Source organism: Carcharhinus amblyrhynchos, chromosome 20 (genome assembly GCF_965287045.1).
Source record: "Carcharhinus amblyrhynchos chromosome 20, sCarAmb.v2.hapA, whole genome shotgun sequence".
NCBI lineage: Eukaryota > Metazoa > Chordata > Chondrichthyes > Carcharhiniformes > Carcharhinidae > Carcharhinus > Carcharhinus amblyrhynchos.
Genome location: NC_137343.1, coordinates 48,867,393 through 48,891,971, shown reverse-complemented (window position 1 = coordinate 48,891,971; position 24,579 = coordinate 48,867,393). Strand labels below are relative to the sequence as shown.

The 24,579-nt window shown below is 42.2% G+C and overlaps 1 protein-coding gene across 2 annotated transcripts in view; it reads right to left on the bottom strand.

Moving 5' to 3' along the window:
- The window catches only part of cabin1 (calcineurin binding protein 1), a 464,629-nt gene that overhangs the window by 411,137 nt on the left and 28,913 nt on the right, over positions 1-24,579 (bottom strand). For both annotated transcript variants that reach the window (XM_080208567.1, XM_080208568.1), the window contains exons 7-14: positions 20,246-20,395; positions 18,104-18,390; positions 14,046-14,211; positions 12,870-13,006; positions 6,081-6,298; positions 4,127-4,205; positions 3,109-3,296; positions 686-835 (exon numbers count right to left, since the gene is read on the bottom strand). In XM_080208567.1, coding sequence (XP_080064693.1) covers positions 686-835; positions 3,109-3,296; positions 4,127-4,205; positions 6,081-6,298; positions 12,870-13,006; positions 14,046-14,211; positions 18,104-18,390; positions 20,246-20,395 — 1,375 coding nt within the window. The remainder of the gene's footprint in view (positions 1-685; positions 836-3,108; positions 3,297-4,126; positions 4,206-6,080; positions 6,299-12,869; positions 13,007-14,045; positions 14,212-18,103; positions 18,391-20,245; positions 20,396-24,579) is intronic.

Sequence of the window (24,579 nt, the reverse complement as noted above, 5' to 3'; positions counted from 1 at the left end):
TAACATCCAATTTATTTTCTGTGTTTTGCCTCCCCAGGAACCTGCATTACAATTAAAGAGGGAAGACAATGCACAAGATTACATCTGTTACATATTTAAGTGACAGCATGATGGCTGTAAAAGTCAGTCACATGATTTAATGTCGTCATCACTGGGGTGTTTCACGGGTTCCTGTTTTGTTTCATTTTGTACAGGCAACAGCACCTTCAATAAACCCATTATTGTTAGTTTGAATCTACGTATGCAAACCACATATTTTTCTTTAAAACCCACAACCCCTAACATAGGGATTACATCAGAGGATAAAATGTTTATAGTCCTGTCTGTTGGCCGTTCTTTTATAAGTTTATCAGAGATTTAAAAAAAAGAGGTTGCCATAACGGTTCTCTATGCCACATTACCACAGCCAACAAAACAAAATCTGTTGGGGCTGAGTGGAGAGGGCAACAGGGCAATCAACCCAGGTCACTGCTGTTGAACAGATACCTGAGTGGCAATAACAGACAGACATGGCTGGAAAAAAATGTCTATTACCTTGACAAGCAAGTAGTTCATAGTACAGGGGCACTGAGATAATATGTGGATATTGTTATCACACTAATGTCCATAATCAAATATGAAAAAAACAATGTTTTCTTTGTTTTTGTCCATAATATTTTCAGTGTAGAAAGCAAAATGTCTATACCTCCTCCAGTGATATGGCAGAATCCACATGTAGATTTGGCAGTCTGATAGTAAAACCATCACTATTCCTGCTTCCCAGCTTAATTCCTAATGAGCTGCAAAACAAACTAGTGCAGATATCATAGCTCTCCAGGGCTTGCTCCATATCTCCCTGTGAAAAGAATATAGTGAAACATGAAACTGGTGGAGGGAAAAGGGTGAGAGAGAGGGAGGGACAGAGAGAGAGAGAGAGAGAGAGAGAGAGAGAGAGCGCATTGTAACATTGTAAAGGCTCGTGAATGTAACCCAATATATCAAGCAAACCAGCCTCTATCCATTGACTCTTGTCTACACTTCCCACTGCCTCAGCGAAGCAGCCAGCATAATTAAAAACCTCCTGCACCCCAGACATTCTCTCTTCCACCTTCTTCCTTTGGGAAGAAGATACAGAAGTCTGAGGTCACATACCAACTGATTCAAGAACAGCTTCTTCCCTGCTGCTGTGACACTTTTGAATGGACTTTGCATTAAGTTCATCTTTCTCTACACCCTAGTTATAACTGTAACATTACATTCTGCACTCTCTCATTTCCTTCTCTATGAACAGTATGTTTTGTCTGTATAGTCTCATTGTCTGCATGAAATAATACTTTTCACTGTATGTTAATACATGAGACAATAATAAATCAAATCAAATTATCCTCTCCTCTTACAGACAGATAAGTCACCTACAATTTATCGCACATGTGCATTCATAATTCTATTTATCACAATTAGTTACAGGCTCACAGGTATAAGATAGGAAGTTTTGTGCTATTCCGGGCCTGCACAATATCTGATCTAGAAGCTCACAGAGTTGATATGGATGGCAAAAAACAGAAAAGCAAAGCATTGCATACCCCCGTAGGAGTGACAGTTCAGGCTCTCTAGCAAGCCCTCAAGTTTTATGTTCAAAATACAAAGGCATTTTGTGCTGCACACTATCTCCTTTGCATTAAAATTTATAACCTTGCATGACATGATGGGCCAGCATGCCACCAGATTACAATTTACCTGTCACCATGCTATTTTGAACACAAGTTGCCTACCACAAAAGGTAGATAATACCATGGTAAGAACGTTGAATTGAAGCTAAAGCTATATTCATCGGATTGTACAGCAAGAGAAACAAAAAAAAATGAACGTTGCACAACAATTTTCAAAACAAGATGATGTAGTCATCTCAACATGCAAAAATAAATTAAAACAGCGATCTGAAAAAGCTAAAGAGTACTATCAAAAATTCATTCATTCTTTAAGATGAGCCTAACAACTGTTTAATTAGTTGGATTAATCAAGGCAGCCAGCAATTCAACAGTAAAAAGGAGACAGACCTTGAAACTGTGGATGATGTAAAAAACAGACTACATAAGCTATGCACAATCTCTAGAATGTTGGAGTGCAGGGGATGGGGAAGGGAGAGAAGACTATGAAGTACTGTATATTTAAACCCTTCCAAATTAAAGCAGAATTTTAAAAAAAAATCAATATTGGCAAGTGTGTTGTGAAGTATACCCAGTCATATTAACTATAAAAATATGTCCTCCTTCTGTTGCATGCGCATGAATCAAAAATTCAATACTAAATTTGAACAGCCAAAAAGAACACCCTTGGCTTTTGTCACAGATGGTTAGTATATGTTTAACCTCATGGTTTAGAAGCTGCACAAACTAAATATCCTATTTGGTATCCAGAAATTGGGGATTACGCCATGTAGCAGATTAAAAGCTCATTGGAGAGATATCAAGGAAACAGATTGTGGAATAGAAAAAAATGGCCCTTAAGACGTTTTTTGTTTCCTGTTTGCAGGAGAAAGCACCGCAAAATTTACACAATCATCCACATTGCTGTTCATGACTGCTTGCTTCAGATCTCTGCACATAGAGAAGTAGTAACTCAAAATTTCAAACTACCCACAAGTAAAATAACTTGGGATGTTACAATACACAACAATAATCTGATTCAGACCTCCATGTTCAGGTAATAGCATGGTCAGTTACAGAGTGAAAGAATCTACATTGACCTACGAATGAACTAATAATGCCTGACTTCTGGAAACTATGCACTCCATTTATCATATCCTGCATGCACTGTCCTTACAGTCCCTCTGGGAATAGCCAATGGTCCCAAATTAAAGGCAGTTTTCAACTTGCACAAGAAAGCTGGGTCCAGATTTATTTAGCCAATAGAAACATTTCTCATGTTTCCTCAATGCTTTTCTTAACTCCACACACTGCACACTTTCCCTTAATTGAATGGAATTTTAAAAATTAAAATGTTTCTCCTCAAAAATGATATCCCTGTCCGCCTCCCCTTAATTGCAATCTGACAATTCAGAAACTGTTACTATCCAACTCTCATTCCAAGAAGCCCCGTTCCCTTGTATTTATATTCACAAATACAAACCTGTAATGCCATGAATCTGGCTTTCAACCAATATACTTGAACCACAAACACAAGCCAGTCATTCTCGAACAGGTCCCTCTGAGAGGAAGTGAAGGCTAATTGAATGAGATCTCCTAAGTAATGGCTTCCTGGAAAATCTGGCCCCAGCTGTGCGGCTGTGTTGCTAGAAGTACATTTCCGAGGGGAAACTGAAAAAGCAAGCACACAGGTTAAGTGTAAGCAGGTAGTCATTCCCCGTGCACAATCCAAGTGTGAAGTGTTTTTACTAGATACCATCAGAAGGGATACCTGCCTAATCAAAACAGGACTGCCATTTTGGATGAAACTCATAAGGACTTTACAATCGGGGGGGTCCCCTTTTTTAAGGTTATACTCAACAGAAAAAACAAATTGCAGTCAGGAATGCAGACAATGAAATGTGACCATCAGTAAAAGCAATCTCATCAGAATATGGATAGAAATATCAATTTAAACTAAACTGATTTAATTTTTAGAACATTTTCTGAACATCACATCAGGTCGGGGTTGAAGGGACTTCCTATGTAGACAAATAGATTCCAGCATATAAAAATGGGGGAATTAAATCAAAGTCACGAACAAGCACCTCATGAAAGACCCAGCACCGAAATTCCCTGGATTTGACCTCCCAAAAAGCTGAGGGACATTGCTAAACCACATCCCTACAAACCATGGCAAATGTGGATACCTGCTGCACAAATGGAGGAATAAAATCTATCCTGTGTATGATTGTGGTCACCTGGGATAGACCATGGGACAGACAGCAACTTAGTACCCAGCTCATAAACATAAGAGTATTACAATGATAGACACCGCCACTCCTGGCGTATCGTGCCTCGACCAGCTGTTGCTCTATATGCAGTCTATAAAAGAAGAGAATGGGAGCTCAAGGATAATTTGAACTGAATTGACATTGTAAATAAGAGAAAAGAACAGAAGACCACAAATGAAAAAGTTAGCCTGAAGAAAACATTGCACCTGTGAAGTAGGTGCTTCCTACCTGTGGTATTTTTAGACTTCGTCAGAAGCCATTGATCAAGCTGTAGTTCCATACACACCAAGCACATCACCATCATGTCCTGAAGGCAAGGGAGAATAATGAAGCATGCTGATGTAAAACACCATACTAGGACAGTTATTGGTGGAAAAAGTAAACAAAACCCTCAACAACTCAGCTATGCATTCAATTTGACTGAAATAATCAGCCTTTCAAAAATACTTCCCACCACAACAATGCATTTTCCAAAAGTTATCATTCCAATTTTATTCCTTTTTGGGGGGCATCAGTGGATGTTAGAATGCTAGAGCTTAGACTTTTTATTGCTATCTTATGAAAATATCTTCAGCTTTATTCTTTCATGGCATGGGAATGATGCTGGCAGGGCTAATATTTGTTGCCTATTTCATAGAATCATAGAAATGTACAGTGCAGATGGTGGCCATTCAGCCCATCAAGTCTGCACCAACCACATTTCCACCCAGGCCCTATTCCCCATAATCCCACATATTTACCCTACTAATCCTCTGACACTAGGGTCAATTTAGCATGGCCAATCCACCTAATCCACACATCTTCGGACTGTGGGAGGAAACTGGAGCACCCGGAAGAAACCCACGCAGACAGAGAGAATGTGCAAACTCCACACAGACATTGGCCTAAGCCAGGAATCAAACCTTGGTCCCTGGCACTGAAGCAGCAGTGCTAACCATTGTGCCACCCAATTTCTAACTGTCCTTAATTTGAGTGGCTTGCTACGCCATTTCAGAGGGCAGTCAAGAGTTCAATTACATTACTGTGTGCATGGAGTCACATGTAAGACAGACTAATTAAGGACGGCAGATTTTAATACCCCAAATGGACACTGGTGAACCAGATGGGTTTTTACATCAAAAGATAGGTACATGGCCACCATTACTGAGGCTAGCTTTTATATTCCAGATTTATTTAAAGGATTTGTTACTGTTACTTAATGGCAATATAATCAAGAACAGATCACGCCTGGCTCTGGCTGAAACAATGACCCAGTGAGACTACTGATGTTGACCATCTGGATAATTAATGAAAAATGGATGAGGCACTGGGGGCAACTAGCACCTATGAAGTCTTAATCCAATCTGAATAATAATCTTCAGTGTGTAAGGGCAAGTCGAGATGTTTTTCAAATTCTGACCAGACTTAGAATCAAAAGAAACCAGCAAAGTGACTGTTTCCTGCTGCACCCAGACCTCTGCTCCAGTAGTTTTTCACTCTCCTACCCACAGGACCAGTGTTTTCACTTAAATCCAGTATCTCAGTCAACTCTCACATACAATGCTTCAAAAATATATAAACTAATGCAAGATCCATATGGATGTCAAGTGCTATTTAGTGTTGATACCAATCTATAACTATTGGCTAATCTTAACGTATAAGTAGCTAACAACCTGAGGAAAAGGTGAACTTTTATAGTTTAAAACCATTAGAAAACAAAAGCTTCAACAGTAAAATAAATATATTTGTTTTTTAACTTTTATGTAATTTTCTTTTTCCATGTTCTTGTTGTTTTTAGATGCAATGTGATGAAATCTTTTAATGCGAAATTGGGGCAGGGCTTTTATACGTTTTTCAATTTAAATAATTTTTCCCAGGTACTGACAAACACACAGTTCTCAGGAGGAAGTTTGTCACATGGTTATGTTCCAAAGAACAACCTATTTGAACAATACAAAACCTGAAGATTGTCCATAGGTTAAACCAAACAGATTACACATCATAAGGCCTTCCAGGCAATTGGGTGAAATTGCATTTCCATCCATCTGACTTAAAACAAGTGAAGTACCATCTCGGTGTCAAAGTCTTAAGTGCTCAGAAAATGTAGGAAGAAAATTCAGAAAATGTTGTTTCAAAAAAAAAACAATACTATAGAAAAACAAACCTAAAGACTACTGAAAATGACTTTGTTTTATGGCAGTACCTTGATGTGTTGGTTGCTGCACTCTCTCAGGATTGGATTAGGTAGGCTACTGTAGTGCTTTCTCCAGTTGTTGTAGATTGAAAGGACTACCTCTGCCAGCCCAGTTGGCCATTTTGCCAAGAACTTCTGACCAAGTGCCTTTAAATATTTCAGCATCAAATCTAATACACCACCATTTTTCAGATTGTTCAGCAAAAACTTGTGCACGTCGTGTTTTTCTGTTTGTATAAAAATAAACATCGATATTACCATGGATTTTAAGAATGATTAGCATTAAATATGGTTTCACCTCATTGCAAATTACATCAGAAACACACTTATCTTTCAGTGCTTGGTTACTTTCAGATTTTAAAAAATAAAGGCAATAAATATTAACTCCAAGCAGTCATTGAAAAATGAGGCATAGGTTTAGAAAGAACTCAATGTAGAATGATGAAATTGAACTTCTTTCAAAAGAATCATAAAAATGGCTCTGAGTGCTGACCATTTTTCACCCTCTGTAGATCAACTAAGAAATGGGTAACATAAAAGGGAAACTCCAACGGTCTTTTATAAACACAAATCATAAAAGGGTAATCAAAGTTTGGGGCCAGAGGGTATGGAAAAGATACTAAAGGAGTAAAGTTTATTTATTAGTCACAAGTAGGCTTACATTAACACTGCAAAGAGTTTACTGTGAAAATCCCCATATTATAGGAAGGATGTGGAGGCTTTGGAGAGGGTGCAGAGGAGGTTTACCAGGATGTTGCCTGGTATGGAGGGGAGGTCCTATGAGGAGAGACTGAGGGATTTGGGATTGTTTTCGCTAGAAAGAAGGCGGCTAAGAGGGGATCTTATTGAAACATATAAGATGATTAGAGGTTTAGATAGGGTGGACAGTGATAGCCTTTTTCCTCGGATGGAGAAAGCTAGCACGAGGGGGCATGGCTTTAAATTAAGGGGAGGTAGTTATAGGACGGATGTCAGGGGTAGGTTCTTTACCCAGAGGGTGGTGAGGGATTGGAATGCCCTGCCTGCTGCAGTTGTAAATGCGCCTAGTTTGGGGGCGTTTAAGAGATCCGTGGATAGGTTTATGGATGAAAAGGGGTTGGTTTAGGTTAGAGGGTCATCCAGAGGGTCATTGGTTTTTAACTGGTCAGCACAACATCGTGGGCCGAAGGGCCTGTTCTGCGCTGTAATGTTCTATGTTCTAGTCACACTCAGATGCCTGTTCAAGTACACCAAGGGAGAATTTAGCATGGCCAACGCAGCTAACCAGTACATCTTTCGGACTGTGGGAGGAAATGGAACACCCATAGAGACAGTGACTCCAGCTGGAAATCGAACCTGGGTCCCTGGCGCTGTGCAGTAGCAGTGCTAACCACGGTGCCATGCTGCCCATGTACTTTGCAACTGTCTTGTCCAAAGAGGATGCTGCCAACATAGCAGTAAAAGGTGGTGCTAAATTGATACTGGGGAGTTTACAGATAAGGAGAAGTACTTAAAGACTGCCAATGCTCAAAGTAGAAAAGTCACCCAGCCCAGCTGCAACCCATCATAATTTATTGAGGAAAGAGCAGAAATTATGGAGGCTCTGTTCACAATCTTCCAATTTTCTCAGATATGAGCATGAAGCGAAAAGACTGGAGGACACTGGTGCATTCTGAGAGAAGTCAGCCCAGCAACATCTAGTAAGTGGGAAGCAGAAGATCTGGTGTCAAGGAGCGGTAGCCTGAAACACTACATCAGTATTTCCCCCCCTCCCTCCTCTAACCAAAAAAAGGCACACCTCGGAAAAAAAAGAAGAAAAAAGGCAACCTCCTTGTGGAATGTGCCTTTGCAAAGAAGGTCTGAAGTGAGATGCAGTGGTATTTGTCGAGGTTCATCCCGAGCAGCTCGGTGATGCAGGACTCTTGTGCTCTACAGGCTGTTTCCAGGGACGCACACCGAGACAAATATCAACTGCTGCTGGAAGGTCATCAACTCGGTGAAGGGCGCATTTTGGTCCGCCCGAAACTTGCTGATCTTCCAGTTGAAAAAACTGTCCTCGACCGAGTGTTGCAGACTGGCACATTCCAAGGTCCAGGACTACGTGCTCAGGAACGCGCTGGAGCTTGGGACGGCTGCCGCAAAGGCATAATGGGGAAAGGCTACACTAAGGCCTTTTAACGGAGGCAGACCAAGGGCCCGGGGAATGCAGAATACCCTCGACCTGCGTAACTGTGTGCCAATCTGAGAAATAACGGCACACAGTAAATTTTGAGACATGTATATAGTTTTAAGTTTTGAAATGTATTGACTGTAATTTGTATACGACTTAAAAATGTTTTTATTCTGCACTGTTTGCAATTCTTAGACATGTAGGTTTGCAATGGTTTAATTGAGATTTTTACGAATAAAGTATATTTTTGAAATAAAAAAGGCCACTGCAACAAGGTAAAAGTGAAGGTAAGAATTTTGTAAATTTTCTTAAATAATTTAATTGGTGCTAGAAATGTTGGTCAATGGGGTTAAATACTGCACGTGGGAGATCCGTGATGGCCCAGCGTCTCGGACAACTAGGTCTGCAGGAAGTGCACCCAATTGCAGCTCCCTACAGACTGTGTGGATAAGTTGGAGCAGCAGTTGAATGCACTGAGGAGCATGAAGGAGGTGGAAAGCATCATAGATAGGAGCTTTAGAGCCTGGTCACATCCAAGGTGCAGATGATAGATAGGTGACCGCTAGAAAAGGCAGGCTGTCAGTGCAGGCATCCTCTCTGTGATCGTCCCCCTCTCTAACAAGTATACCATTTTGGATACTGTGGGGGAGGATGGCCTATCAGGGGAAAACAACAACAGCAGCCAAAGCAGTGGCAGCAGCAGTTTAGACAGTTACGTAGAAAGTTACAAAATAGGACCTCCAGGGTTGTAATCTCAGGATTACTCCCTGTGCCACGTGCTAGTAAGGCTAGGAATAGGAAAATAGTGCAGGTCAACATATGGCTAAACAGCTGGGGTAGGAGGGAGGGTTTCAGATATCTGGACCATTGGGGTCTCTTCTGAGGCAGGCAGGACCTGTACAAGAAGGACTGGTTGCATCTAATCTGGAAGGGCATAAATATTCTGGCCAGAAGTTTGCCAGTGTTACACAGGAGGATTTATGCTAATTTGGCAGAGGGGTGGGAACCAAAGCAAAGATGAATTAGCTGAAGGGGAACCAGAAAGTAGGGCCAGTAAGATTCAGAGAAACAGCAGGCAGGGTGGGATTGCTAATCAGAGAGGGTCTGGTGGACCGAAGTGCATTTGTTTCAATGCGAGAAGTATAACAGGTAAGGCAGATGAACTTAGAGCTTGGATCAGTACTTGGAACAATGATGTTGTTACTATCAGAGACTTGGTTAAGGGAAGGACAAATTAGCAGCTTAACATTCCAGGATACAGATGTTTCAGGTGGGATAGAGGGGGGATGTAAAAGGGGTGGGGGAATTGCATTACTGGTTAAGGGGAATATAAACAGCTGTACTGCAGGAGGACATCTTGGAGGGCTCATACAGTGAGGCAATATGGGTGGGTCTTTTGGGTAGGAAGGGTGTAGTCACGATGTTGGGGGTTTACTATAGGCTGCCCAATTGCCAGCAGGAGACAAAGGAACAGATGTGTAGGCAGATTTTGGCAAGGTGTAAAAGTAACAGGGTAGTTGTGGTGGGAGATTTTAACTTCCCCTATATTGACTGGGACTATTTAGTGCTAGGGGTGTGAATGGAGCAGAGTTTGTAAGGAGCATCCAGAAGGGCTTCTTGAAACATTCTGTAGATAGTCCAACTAGGGAAGGGGGCCATACTGGACCTGGTATTGGGGAATGAGCCCGACCAAGTTTCAATAGGGGAGCAATTTGGAAACAGTGACCACAATCCAGTTAGCATTAAAGTACTGATGGATAAAGATAAGCGTAGTCCTCAAGTGAAGGTGCTAAATTACAACAATATTAGGCAGGAACTGATGAATGTAGATTGGGGGCAGATGTTTGAGGGAAAATCAACATCTAGCATGTGGGAAGCAATCAAGTGTAACTTGATAGGAATTCAGGACTGGCACATTCCTGTAAGACTGAAGGATAAGTACGGCAAGTTTTGGGAACCTTTCAAAGTGAGAGATATTATGAGCCTAGTCAAAGAGAAAAAGAAAGTATTTGTCAAAGCTAGGCAGCTGGGAACACACAAAGCAAGTGTGGAATACAAGGAAGGTAGAAAGAAACTTAAGGAGTAAGGAGGAGTAAAAGGGGTCATGAAAAAGCATTGGCCAGCAGGATTCAGAAAATTCCCAAGGCTTTTTAGGCATAAATAAAGAGCAAGAGGGTAGCCAGGGAGAGGGTTGGCCCACTCAAGGGCAAGGGAAGGAACCTATGTGTGGAGCGAGAGGAAATGCGTCAGTATTCAATAAAGAGAACTTGATAGATGAGTCCAGGAAAGGATGTGTAGGTAGTTTGAGTCATGTTGAGATCAAAAAGGTGGTGGTATTGGGGTTCTTGAGAAACACTAAGGTAGATAAGTCCCCAGGACTTGATGGGATATGCCCCAGAATACTGAGAGAGGCAAGGGAGGAAATTGCTGGGGTCTTGAGAGAAATCTTTGTATTCTCACTGGCTACAGGGGAGGTCCCATAGGATTGGAGAATAGCCAATGTTGTTCCTTTGTTTAAAAAGGGTAGCAAGAATGATCCAGGTAATTACAGGCCAGTGAGCCTTACATCAGTAGTAGTGAAATTATTGGAGAGGATTCTTCAGGACAGGATTTATTCCCACTTGGAAATAAATGGATGTATTAACGAGAGGCAACATAGTTTTGTGAAGGGGAGGTCGTGTTCCACTAACTCGATTGAGCTTTTCGAGGAAATGACAAAGATGATTGATGAGGGTAGGGCAATGAATGTTGTCTGCATTGACTTCAGTAAGGCCTTTGACAAGGTCCCTCATGGCAGACAGGTGCAGAAGGTGAAGTCGCATGGTATCATAGATGAGCTGGCTTGGTCATAGAAGACAGAGGGTAGCAGTGGAAGGGTGCATTTCTGAAATGGAAAGCTGTGACAAGTGGCATTCCTCAGGGATCAGTGCTGGAACCTTTGCTGATATATATATGTGATTTGAGGAAAGTGTAACTGGTTTAATCAGTAAGTTTGAGGACAGTGATGAGGACCATCAGAGGATACAGCAGGATATAGACCAATTGGAGACTTGGGCAGAGAGATGACAGGTGGAGTTTAATCCAGACAAATATGAGGTAATGCATTTTGGAAGGTATAATATGATAGGAAATTTACAGTAAATGGCAGAACCCTTAAGAGTATTGATAGGCAGAAGCACACAGGTCACTGGATGTGGCAATGCAGGTGGAGAAGGTAGTGAAGAATATGGCATACTTGCCTTCATCAGCCAGGGTATTGAGTTTAAAAATTTGCAAGCCATGCTGTAGCTTTACAGAACCTTAGTTAGGCCACACTTGGAATATAATGTTCAATTCTGATCACCATACTACCAGAAGGAGAGGGTACAGAAAAGATTTACCAGAATATTGCCTGGTGTGGAGGGCATTAACTATGAGGAGAGGTTGGAGAAACTTGGTTTGTTCTCACTGGAATGACAGAGGTTGAGGGGCAACCTGACAGAAGTCTACAAGACTATGAGAGGCATGGACAGAGTGGATAGTCAGAAGCTTTTTCCTAGGGTGAAAGAATCAATTACTAGGGGGCATAGGTTTAAGGTACAAGGGGCAAGGTTTAAAGGAGATGTACGAGGCAGTTTTTGTTTTTTTCACACAGAGGGTGGTGAGTGCCTGGAACTCGCTACCGGGGGAGGTACTGGAAGCAGATACAATAGTGACTTTTATGGGGCATCTTGGCAAATACATGAATAGAATGGGAATAGAGGAATATGGTCCCTGGAAGGGTGGGGGGTTTTAGTTAAGTTGGGCAGCATAGTTTCTGCAGGCTTGGAGGACCAAAGAGTCTGTTCCTGTGCTATAATTTTCTTTGTTCTTTGACTACAGATGTTTAAAAATAAATGGGATAAATTCAGCACGTTCTTCCCCACTTAGCCTAATACTGAGATGGTGGTGAAACTGTTAATAAACAGCAGTGCAGAAAAAATTAGTTAGCATTTGGAAAAGAATTGGTTAATAACTTAAAGTTTCAGCACTGCAAGACGTTATTGGCCTCACACAGATGGTTAAGGTAAGTGAAGGCAGATATTCACAATTCAACATCCATTTGGTGATTTGGAGAAAAAAAAACTTGGTCACCTATGTAAAGGAGTTACTACTTTGACCAGCTTTGGAAATGTAAACAGATGTTTGAAAATTTTAAAAAAATGTAAAATTCTTGCTATCAGGATCAATAAAAGCTGGTTGAAAAAATGTAGGAATTACATATGAATGCTGGGCGTGAACTACAGGAGCTGGAATATTTTCACAATTGTCAAAGTCTAATATTTGGATATGAATTATGCAAAGCACTTCGTAAGAAAGTTTAAGCACTTTGTAAATGTTTGCACTTTGCATGGTCACTCTCGCAGCACCTGCTGTGTCTTGGTTTCTTGTTGAAATGTAACTTTAAAAGCCACGTACCTATATCTGTAATCATAGAATAGAGACAAAAACATCACACTCCCTAGTCATAAAACCATCTTGCATTACATAGCAAGACTGATCCAGCATTCAGCCGTCCTGAGATTAATGGGGCAAAGCACCTGACAAGTGGCTTCCAGCTGGTAGTTATATACAGAACTTGTGGCTCCCATCCAGATCAGATCTAAAGGAACTCTGCTCTTTAAACCAACCTAATTCCATGAACGATGAAGGATCAAACTGTATCCGGTAAGGGCCCATCAGTTGCTGACTTTCCTTTTTCAGCTCTGTCTGAACTTCAAAAGTGCCAAAAGCATCATCTTCATCCTCCAGGTCTACCCTTTTCAGCCTAGTGAGAGAGCTGGAAGTTAGTATGAATTCACTTCATTAGTACAGCAGTAGTATTGCTTTCCGGAAACATAAATCCCAGAAACACAGACTAGATCTCAGAAAATATCAACCACAACGAACTTCAATCAAGTGGAACATTTTATGGGTATTGAAAATGGATGTGACACATCATGCACTGTTTGTGTGTGGGCTTCATTTAAACAGTTAACAACATTCCCAATTTTGTAATTTGGACTTGCTGCAGTTAAGAGACTGGAAAGTAAACATCATGATAGAATTAAAATTCTTGGAGGGAATATAACTGTTATTGATATGACTGAGGTATCCAAAGTAAAGCAATGCAGAGATGTAGAAGATCAGTCAGTTCTTCAATTTGTAACAGAAGATTAGAGCAAGCCATCACGAATAAAAGCTGAAAGAGGTAGATTAAGGTGGGATGAAAATAGGTATTAATTCATTGATCAGGTGGCTGGTGGAATAGGAAAGGCTTAGAGGGGATAGTGTAAAGTAGTCTAAGATAAAAGATATTTGATAGAATGTAACCAATAAAACTTTCTTGCAACCCTTTGATCCTGGTTGGGTTTTGGATGAGTAGCCATAATCAGATTGAATGTCGTTGGAGAAGGAGAAATGGAGTGGTCCTGAATGTCTCAACCAGTTACTGATACTAAGCCAGGAACAGGGAACATATGCCTCTTCTGTTACATCTTCCTAAAGAGCAATGTGGACAAACTTAATGGGCATCTACTGTGTAACCATGAACAACTGCAACCTCTCCAACCTTAAATTTCTCACCAAGTGCCATTCTCACCAATTGTACGCCAGTGCTATGTTCTTAATTAACATTAACTTGAGCTTTTCCTTCACTCAATTAGGAAATCACAAGATAGGAAATTGTTACATGCAGGAACAATCTTTTTTATACTACAGCATGTTCCTGAGACAGTTTGTTTAGGGATACACTGCTCTGTTAATATAGCAGTGGCCACTAATTGCTTATGATTGGTATATTTGGCAACTTAAAATATTCACTGTACCTTGAGGGTAGAAATTTGATCAACAGTTCCTGAAAATCAATCTTCTCTTCTTTCTTGCATTTGGTATTTCTCACTCGAGCCGAGCGCCGCTTTGCTGGCTCTCCTGCCTCATCAACTATCCGCTTCCTCTTGGAACCTTTCTTAGCCTTGTCAATGATTGACGCTTCTGCTTTAAACATGGTTAATTTAACAAAACAAAAAGACAGTAAGTGATTTGCAAAAACAGTACTGCAAACCCTTCTGTACATCTGTCACAAGGACTGCTTTGCAATAGCTTTGACATTTAACATGCTTGTCCCAAGAGCAAGTTCCTCAGAAAAATCCCTTTTAAAGGATCCGGGAACTTATAAAAGGGCAAGGCACCATGGTGGACTAGTAATCCAAAAGACAGAGTTAATATTCTAGATAAAACTAAATCAAAATCTCACTATGGCTTTTTGAAAATTTTGCTTTGGCTTTTTTTAAAAGATCTGCAATCAGCAAATGAAAAGTGACCATGATGATGTTATAGATTATTAGAAAAAGGAAGGAACTGGTCATCCTTATATATTCTGGCCTGCTTGTAATTCCAATTCAACCCAAATGGTTGACTCTAAACCGGCTTCTGAAGTAAGCTTCTTAGTTGTATTTAACAGAAACAAGAGCTCAATCCAAGGAGGTTGTAGTCCACTACCATTTTCACCAGATAATCAAGGATCATCAAATCAAGGTACTGCACAGTAAAAGACCATTTGCTTCGTCATGCTCTTGGGTAAAGCTATTCAATTAGTTCCACTACCCCACTCTGTTTACATAGCACTGCAACATTTCCCCTTCAAGTATTTAATCAAGTCCCTTTGAAGGCTATTAGAGAAACATGTATAGGCTTTTTCCACCACCCTTGCAGCAATACATTCCAGTGATTCTTCACCGTTCACCTTAAAATCTTTCACTCATCAGCAACAGGAGTCAATTTGCCCCTAATTACTCTAACAAAATCCTTCATGATTTTGAACACTATCAAATCTCATGTGAGCCTCATCTGCTTTATGGAAAACAATCCCAGTTTCTTCAGTCTCTCCACCTAACTGAAGTTCTGCTCGAGTTTCTCTCCTCATACGGTTTCTCTGAAACCCTGATATCCTAGCCCAAATGTGGTGCTCAGGATGGGACACTCAACTCCAGCTGGGGTCGAACCAGCATTTTATAAAACATACAGCATAACTTAATGTGGCTTAATGTAGTCCTCCAACTACTATACTTGTACCTCAGGTCACTCTGCTCCTGAACCTCCTTTTAAAATTGCACCATTTAATTTATATGGCCTTCTTCATACTTCTGACTAGAACATAATACTTCACATTTCCCCTTCATCAAATTTCATCTGCTGTCAATTAGCCCATTTACTAATTTCTCTACATTCTTAGGAAATCTGAAAGCCATCATTTTTTTACCCACCTTTAACTGTCCTCAAGAAACTAGTAGAAAGCTCTCTTGACCCGCTGCAATTCACATAGCATAGGTACAGCTTCAGTGCTGTTATGTTGGGAGTTCCAGCATTTTGATCCAATGATAGTGAAGGACCAGTGATATACTGGTCTCTCCTCTCTCAGGCGTGGGGGAACGAGCCAGTACGATTGCCACTTAACCTTTATAACCATGGCTACACTTACTCTTGAATGCACTCAAATGTTGAATGTGCCACAGCTTTTTTTCAGTTAAGGGGACAGAAGGATGCACAACCTACTTAGAGAGTTTGGCATCATCAATCACAAAGCTACTAGTTACATCTGTTTCGCAATACAATTTATAGAATCCCTACAGTGCAGGAGGCCATTCAGCCTATTGCGTTTGCTCCAAACAATTCCACCCAGCCCCTATCCCCATAACCCCATGCATTTATCCTAGCTAGTCCTACTGACACTAAGAGGCAATTTTGAATGGCCAATTCACCTAACTTGCACACCTTTGGACTGTGGGTTGAAACTGGAGCACCCAGAGGAAGCCCATGCAGACACAGAGAATGTACAAACTTCGCACAGGCAGAGACCCAAGCCAGGAATCAAACCCTGGTCCCTGGCGCTGTGAGACAGCAGTGCTAACTGCTGTGCCCCCCATGTTTTAGCCTATGAACTATTATTTTGTACAGATGTTTCTATCTATCTATTAAAATTCTCACTACAGTTTTCAAACCCACAGCCCCATCTCTCTATCTCTGTAACTTCGTGTAACCAGGAGAGATGATGGCATAGCGAACTAGTAGTCCAGAGGCCTGGGCTAATTTCCTGGGGATGAGAGTTGAAGTCCCACCATGGCATCAGGTGGAATTTAAATTCAATTAGTAAGTCTGGAATTGAAAACTAGTCTCAGTAATGGTTATCAGTTGACTCTGAACAGCCCTCTATGGCCTAGCAAGCCACTCAGCTGTGGAGCAATTAAAGATGGGCAACAAATTCTGGACTTGCCAGCGATGCCCACATCCCGTGAAAGAATAAAAAAAATTCTCTAAGAACTCTGCATTCTGCCAATTCTGATTTCTTCAGCTTTCCCCACATAGAATCCCTACAGTGAAGAGGCCATTCTGCCCATTGAGTCTGCACCAACAACAATCTCACCCAGGCCCTATCCCCACAACCCCACATATTTACCCCACTAATCTCTCTAACCTATGCATCCCAGGACACTAAGGAGCAATTTAGCATAGTCAATGCACCTAAATTGCACATTATTGCCATTTGTACCTTCTGTTGTCTAGGGCCGAGCTCTTGAATTTCCCTCCTAAACTGCTACCTCTTCACACCTCTCACTTAAGAGACTATTCACTTAAACAAACCCTTAATTTCACTAGCCCTGATTGCTCCTTCTGTGACTTAGTTTTTTTGCTGGATTCTGCGCCGTTGAAGTGCCTTGGGACATTTTAACACGTTAAAGATGCTACATGAACACAAGTTGTTGTTGACATTGGTATTGAATTTGTTGATAAGAGGGGATTAGGTTTGGCAAGATGTGGAATGTGCTGTCAATTCCTTTAATGGGGTACAACTAAAATTCCTGTTTTCATACCACTCAATAGTCACATCACAAATTAAGCACACATGCACAGAAATAAATTACAAAATAATCTGGCAATATAGTTCAACTAAACAAATAGCTTGCATTTAGATAGCACCTTTATTGTAGGAAGAAATCACAAGATCCACCCATCACTTGCATCAGAAATAAATGAACGTCAAGTGTTCCAAGGATTCCAGGAATAGACAAGCTAAGTAGTTGTGGAGACTGGATTTTTTTTATGAACTTTTGCCAAGCCTTCTCACTTCTCTTTTACCAACTGCTAACTTGCCAAATCTTAGGTATCTGCTTCAGCTGTTCTTAAAGTCAGCCTTTAGAGATATACAAGCCTGACTCAGGGATTCTTTTCTTTTGCATTAGCCCTTCTCTCCATCTTCTTACTCATCTTGCAAGATATCACCTTAGCTGCCATGTTTTTCCCTGCAAAGGTCAGGAGGATCCCAATGAAATTTACAAAATTCTGAAGCAGAGTGTAAAACTGGGGAGGAGGGGAAGGGAAGGTGGTGGCTAGGTATAGTCTCAGTATAAGGGGCCAATCGTTTAGGACTGAGATGAGGTGAAACTCCTCCATTCAAAGGACTGTGAATCTTTGGAATTCCCTGCCCCAGAGGGTCACGGATCCTGCATTCTGGAACATACTTAAGCCTGAGATTGATTTTTAGTATCTCAGGGAATTAGCAAACCTGAGGAACAGGCAGGAAAAATCGAGCCAAAACTCATGATCATACCAAATGTGGAGTAGGCTTAACAGACCATATGGTCTGCTCCTGCTTCTACTCCTATTTCTTGTATCTTTCACTCTTGAAGATCTTGATTCAGAAGAATGTACTAGTTGCTGAACGATGGAATGACACAATCAGAACCATTGTAACTAATACAATAAGAAGGCAATCTAGAAAAATTCACTCGTACAACTACACTGGCTCAAGGCTACAACTTCTATCACTTCAAAACTTGCTGTATTCTACCATTTTTCACATCACACATATAATGGTTCTCAAACAAACCTTGCACTGCCAAAGTTTCTGCCACACTTGGAACAGGAGTTGGAGCTGCTGGTGTAACCACAGCTGGTGCTGGCATCGTTGGCGCTGTCACTACTGGTGCAGGACTGGAAGTAGTGGGATTAGGCTGGATGACGCTCACAGGCGTGCCAGTTGGTGATGTTAGGAGATGTTGGGAAGGATCTCTGTACATGCAAAGATCTATCATCCTACCAAGGCTGGGGTGAGGTGGCTCAGATGACGTCAAGTTCATGTACGTAGCCAGTAAACTCTCACCCAGGCATCGCCACCTAGAAAATGAAAACAATACACTAAATGACTGTTACCTGCAGGAACTGAAGCACTGCTCTTTCAATACTAAAGTTCACAGATGCTCTTAGTAGTTTTGACAGCGATAGATCACAGTTGTGTGTCTTGGTTCCCTTGGCGAATCAATCAAGAGTCAGCACTGTGCAGATGCCAGCATGTGGATGAGAGTGAGGTGTAAAGAAAACTATTTGCTCCACTTTATATAGCTCCCAGCACCTGACTCTGGAATTACTTGTATGAAACGCTCTTAAAAATCTGCTTGTATTTGCTTCATTCACAGTACATTTTTGCTCAGTTGCTACTTGCAAATGCAGGCTGAAAAATGGAGATCACTAAACAGTTGTGCATATAAACAGCATTACATATTAGCATGGTTTCATTTGCAAGTGTGACAGAAAGCATAAATAAGACAGTCAATAAGACTTTAAACTAGTAAAAAGTGGGACGGAGCTGGTAAAAATAACCCAAATGTGAAGATAAAGAAGTAGGAGATGAGAGTAGAGGTCAGAATAAGTTAGGGATCAAGGGTAAATAAAGCATCAGGGAACTGTTATAAAACAACAGCATAAAAGGAATGTTAAAAATAAAATAAAAGGAGCAATGAAAGATACATTAACTCATCTGTTCAGCAATGCACACGTCATTGAAAATAAAACTTAGGAACTGGAGGTAATAACCTGTAACGTGTAAGAGTAATAACTGAAACGTGGTGACATAAAGGACAGGACTGGCAATAAATATTGGTGATTGCAACATAATCAGAAAGGATAGGGAAATAAGACAAATATTCTATAAACTCCAAATACAGATAACAACAGAATTAGAAAGGAGAGACATAACTAACGGAAAGTTGGAAACAGAATCCATGTGGATTGAAATAAAGTATGTGGGATTGGTCATTCTAATAGATCCATACTCCAAACGACCAAATAGTGGAAAGAAAGCAGGCAGGAGATGTATGTTAATAAATATTAAAAAGATTCATGGGAACTTTCACTGAATTCCCCCACCATCAACATCTGGGTGTCCCATTGACTAGAAATTGAATTAGCCTAATCTTATAAAAGCAGTGGTTACAAAAACAAGTCAGAGACTGGAAACTGTGTGCCGATTAACTCGCATCCTGTCTCGCCAAAGACTGTCCATCAGCCCCAAGCCTAAGGAGTTTGATGGAATACACTCCACTTGCCTGGGTGATTGCAGCTCCAACATTCAAGGAGCTCCACACTTTAAGACAATGCAGCAGGTTTGATTGGCACCCCATCCACTATTGTAAACATCCACCCTCTCCACCATAAATGTACGGTGGCAGCAGTGTGTACCATTTATAAGATGCACTGCAGGAGCTGACCATGGCTCCTTCAACAGCAGTTTCCAATGGTGGCCTTTATTATCTGAAAAGACAAGATACATAGGAACACCACAACCTGAAAGCTTCCCTCCAAGCCACACACGAGCCTGACCAGGAACTATATCACCATTCCTTCACTGTCAGAGTTAAATCCTGGAACTCCCACCCTAACAGCACTGCAGGTGTAACTGTACGACATGGACTGCAGCAGTTAAATGCAACAAACAAGTGCTGGTCTAGCCAGCAACACCCCAAAAAAAAAAATTCTAACTGACTTACTGCAAAATGATAGTAAGATTTGCTCTTATTTTATCCAGCTTCACACAACCGTTGAGTAAGAGTATTTATTTATTTCATAAGCAATGTGTACATGAACATTCTTTCTCCTGCACACATCCACCAATCTGAGACAGTACAATATCAAAATTTTAGGCCACAAAATATCAAATATATATTTCACAAACAGCCTATTAACCATTACATACGTGAAGTGAGATATTGGTTGCGTCAGTTGAAGATCTGGTTCCTCTTCTTGTGTTGCCAATTCCTGTCTCTTCCTACGGAGCTCCAGAGCTTCCTCAATAACAGCTTTAGCCTCTGCTGGGTCCACATCCAATGCATGAATGGACATGTCGCTAGAAGGAAAAAATAAACAGATTAAAACAAAATTCAAAGTGGAAGCTTAAAACTACAAGATTATTTAATCCTGCTCTGTTTTGCTCTATAAGTCTGACAACACCAGGTTTTAGTCCAACCTATTTATTTGATAATATACTCGCAAGCTTTCGGGTTAGCCCCTTCGTCAGGTGAATGGAGAGTTCTGGCCTCAGACAGAGCATATAAAGCACAGACAGTTTAGAGATTACTGATTAGAATGCGAATCCTTACACCTAACCTGCTGTTCAAGACCTGAAGTGGCTGATAATGTGAGTGGAAGGAGCACTGATCACAGTTTAAAGAGATGTGTATTGTCTCCAGACAGTACAGTAAGTGAGGTTTTGCAAACCCAGGCAAGTCACGGGGGTTACAGATAGTGCGACATGAACCCAAGATCCCTGTTGAGACCGTCCTCATGTGTGCAGAACTTGGCTATCAGTCTCTGTTCAGCGACTCTGCGCTGTCGTGTGTCGTGAAGGCCGCCTTGGAGAATGCTTACCCGAAGGTCAGAGGCTGAATGCCCGTGACCACTGAAGTGTTCGCCAACAGGAAGGGAACAGTCTTGCCTGGTGACTGTCGAGCGATGTTCATTCATCCGTTGTCGTAGCGTCTGCATGGTCTCCCCGATGTACCATGCTTCGGGACATCCTTTCTTGCAACGTATCAAGTAGACAATGTTGGCCGAGTTGCAAGAGTATTTACCATGTACCTGGTGGACGGTATTCTCACGTGTGATGATGGTATCCATGTCGATGATCCGGCATGTCTTGCAGAGGTTGCTGTGGCAGGGTTGTGTGGTATTGTGGTCACTGTTCTCCTGAAGGCTGGGTAGTTTGCTGCGAACAATGGTCTGTTTGAGGTTGTGTGGTTGTCTGAAAGCAAGAAGTGGGGGTGTGGGGATAGCCCTGGCGAGATGTTCGTCTTCATCAATGATATGTTGAAGACTCCGGAGAAGATGTCGTAGCTTCTCCGCTCCGGGGAAGTACTGGACGACGAAGGGTACTCTGTCCACTGTGTCCTGTGTTTGCCTTCTGAGGAGATCGGTGCGGTTTTTCACTGTGGCGCATCGGAACTGCCGATCTATGAGTCGAGCACCATATCCTGTTCTTATGAGGGCATCTTTCAGGGTCTGGAGGTGTCTGTCATGATCCTCCTCATCTGAGCAAATCCTGTGTATATGGAGGGCTTGTCCATAGGGAATAGCTTCTTTAACATGTTTAGGGTGGAAACTGGAGAAGTGGAGCATTGTGAGATTGTCTGTGGGCTTGCGGTACAGTGAGGTGCTGAGGTGACCGTCCTTAATGGAGATGCGTGTGTCCAAGAATGCAACTGATTCTGGGGAATAGTCCATGGTGAGTCTGATGGTGGGGTGGAATTTGTTGATATCATCATATAGTTGTTTCAGTGATTGTTCACCATGAGGCCAAAGGAAGAAAATGTCATCGATGTATCTAGTGTACAGCATCGGTTGAAGATTCTGTGCAGTGAAGAAGTCTTGTTCGAACCTGTGCATGAAGATGTTGGCATATTGAGGTGCAAATTTGGTCCCCATGGCTGTTCCATGTGTCTGGATGAAAAACTGGTTGTTGAAGGTGAAGACATTGTGGTCCAGGATAAAGCGGATGAGTTGTAAAATTGCATCTGGAAACTGGCAGTTGTCAGCATTGAGTACTGAGGCAGTCGCAGCAATGCCATCGTTGTGGGGGATGTTGGTGTAGAGCGCTGAGACATCCATTGTGACGAGGAGTGTCCCTGGTTCAACTGCTCCGTGTGTGCTGAGTTTCAGTAGAAAGTCCGTAGTGTCGCGACAAAAGCTGGGGGTTCTTTGTACAATGGGTTTCAGGATGCCCTCGACGTAGCCGGAGAGGTTCTCACACAGAGTTCCATTGCCCGATACGATGGGACGGCCAGGTGTGTTTGCCTTGTGTATCTTTGGGAGGCAGTAGAGATCTCCAATGCGGGGAGTACGTGGAATGAGAGCACGGAGGGTGCTCTGAAGGTCCGGATCAAAGGTCTTGATCAGATTGTTGAGTTGACGAGTGTGTTCTTTGGTCGGATCTGTGGGTAATTGTCTGTAGTGTTCCTCATTGTTAAGTTGTCGGTACACTTCTTTACAGTAATCCGTTCTGTTCAGTATGACGATGGCCCCTCCTTTGTCTGCTGGTTTGATGACAATATTGCGGTTTGTCTTGAGAGCGTGGATGGCGTTGCATTGTGCTTGGGTGATGTTCGGGGCTGTCTTGTGAGTGCGGCTGATGAATCTGGTGTTAACGCACTTCCTGATGGTTTGGGCATACAAGTCTAGTCGAGGGCAGCGGCCTTCCGGAGGAGTCCAATTGGATTCCTTCCTCTTAGGCTGTTGCACTGCGGATCTCTTTGTCGGCTGTTCTGGTTCATCGACTGTCTCATTGTGTTTGTTGCTGGCCTCTTGGGGTTTGTGGAAAAACTCCCACAGCCTCATTCGCCTGATGAATTCCTCTGTGTCCGCTGCGAGACTGATGGGGTCCATTTTGGTGGTGGGGCAGAAATTGAGCTCTCGGCTGAGAACTTCAGTTTTTCATCCAGACACATGGAACAGCCATGGGGACCAAATTTGCACCTCAATATGCCAACATCTTCATGCACAGGTTCGAACAAGACTTCTTCACTGCACAGAATCTTCAACCGATGCTGTACACTAGATACATCGATGACATTTTCTTCCTTTGGCCTCATGGTGAACAATCACTGAAACAACTATATGATGATATCAACAAATTCCACCCCACCATCAGACTCACCATGGACTATTCCCCAGAATCAGTTGCATTCTTGGACACACGCATCTCCATTAAGGACGGTCACCTCAGCACCTCACTGTACCGCAAGCCCACAGACAATCTCACAATGCTCCACTTCTCCAGTTTCCACCCTAAACATGTTGAAGAAGCTATTCCCTATGGACAAGCCCTCCGTATACACAGGATTTGCTCAGATGAGGAGGATCGTGACAGACACCTCCAGACCCTGAAAGATGCCCTCATAAGAACAGGATATGGTGCTCGACTCATAGATCGGCAGTTCCGATGCGTCACAGCGAAAAACCGCACCGATCTCCTCAGAAGGCAAACACAGGATACAGTGGACAGAGTACCCTTCGTCGTCCAGTACTTCCCCGGAGCGGAGAAGCTACGACATCTTCTCCGGAGTCTTCAACATATCATTGATGAAGACGAACATCTCGCCAGGGCTATCCCCACACCCCCACTTCTTGCTTTCAGACAACCACACAACCTCAAACAGACCATTGTTCGCAGCAAACTACCCAGCCTTCAGGAGAACAGTGACCACAATACCACACAACCCTGCCACAGCAACCTCTGCAAGACATGCCGGATCATCGACATGGATACCATCATCACACGTGAGAATACCGTCCACCAGGTACATGGTAAATACTCTTGCAACTCGGCCAACATTGTCTACCTGATACGTTGCAAGAAAGGATGTCCCGAAGCATGGTACATCGGGGAGACCATGCAGACGCTACGACAACGGATGAATGAACATCGCTCGACAGTCACCAGGCAAGACTGTTCCCTTCCTGTTGGCGAACACTTCAGTGGTCACGGGCATTCAGCCTCTGACCTTCGGGTAAGCATTCTCCAAGGCGGCCTTCACGACACACGACAGCGCAGAGTCGCTGAACAGAGACTGATAGCCAAGTTCTGCACACATGAGGACGGTCTCAACAGGGATCTTGGGTTCATGTCGCACTATCTGTAACCCCCGTGACTTGCCTGGGTTTGCAAAACCTCACTTACTGTACTGTCTGGAGACAATACACATCTCTTTAAACTGTGATCAGTGCTCCTTCCACTCACATTATCAGCCACTTCAGGTCTTGAACAGCAGGTTAGGTGTAAGGATTCGCATTCTAATCAGTAATCTCTAAACTGTCTGTGCTTTATATGCTCTGTCTGAGGCCAGAACTCTCCATTCACCTGACGAAGGGGCTAACCCGAAAGCTTGCGAGTATATCATCGAATAAATAGGTTGGACTAAAACCTGGTGTTGTCAGACTTTTTACTGTGTTTACGCCAGTCCAACGCCGGCATACCCACATCATTGCTCTATAAGGACAGCAAGAAAGAGAAAAATTCCATCTGACCTCAATTCAAAT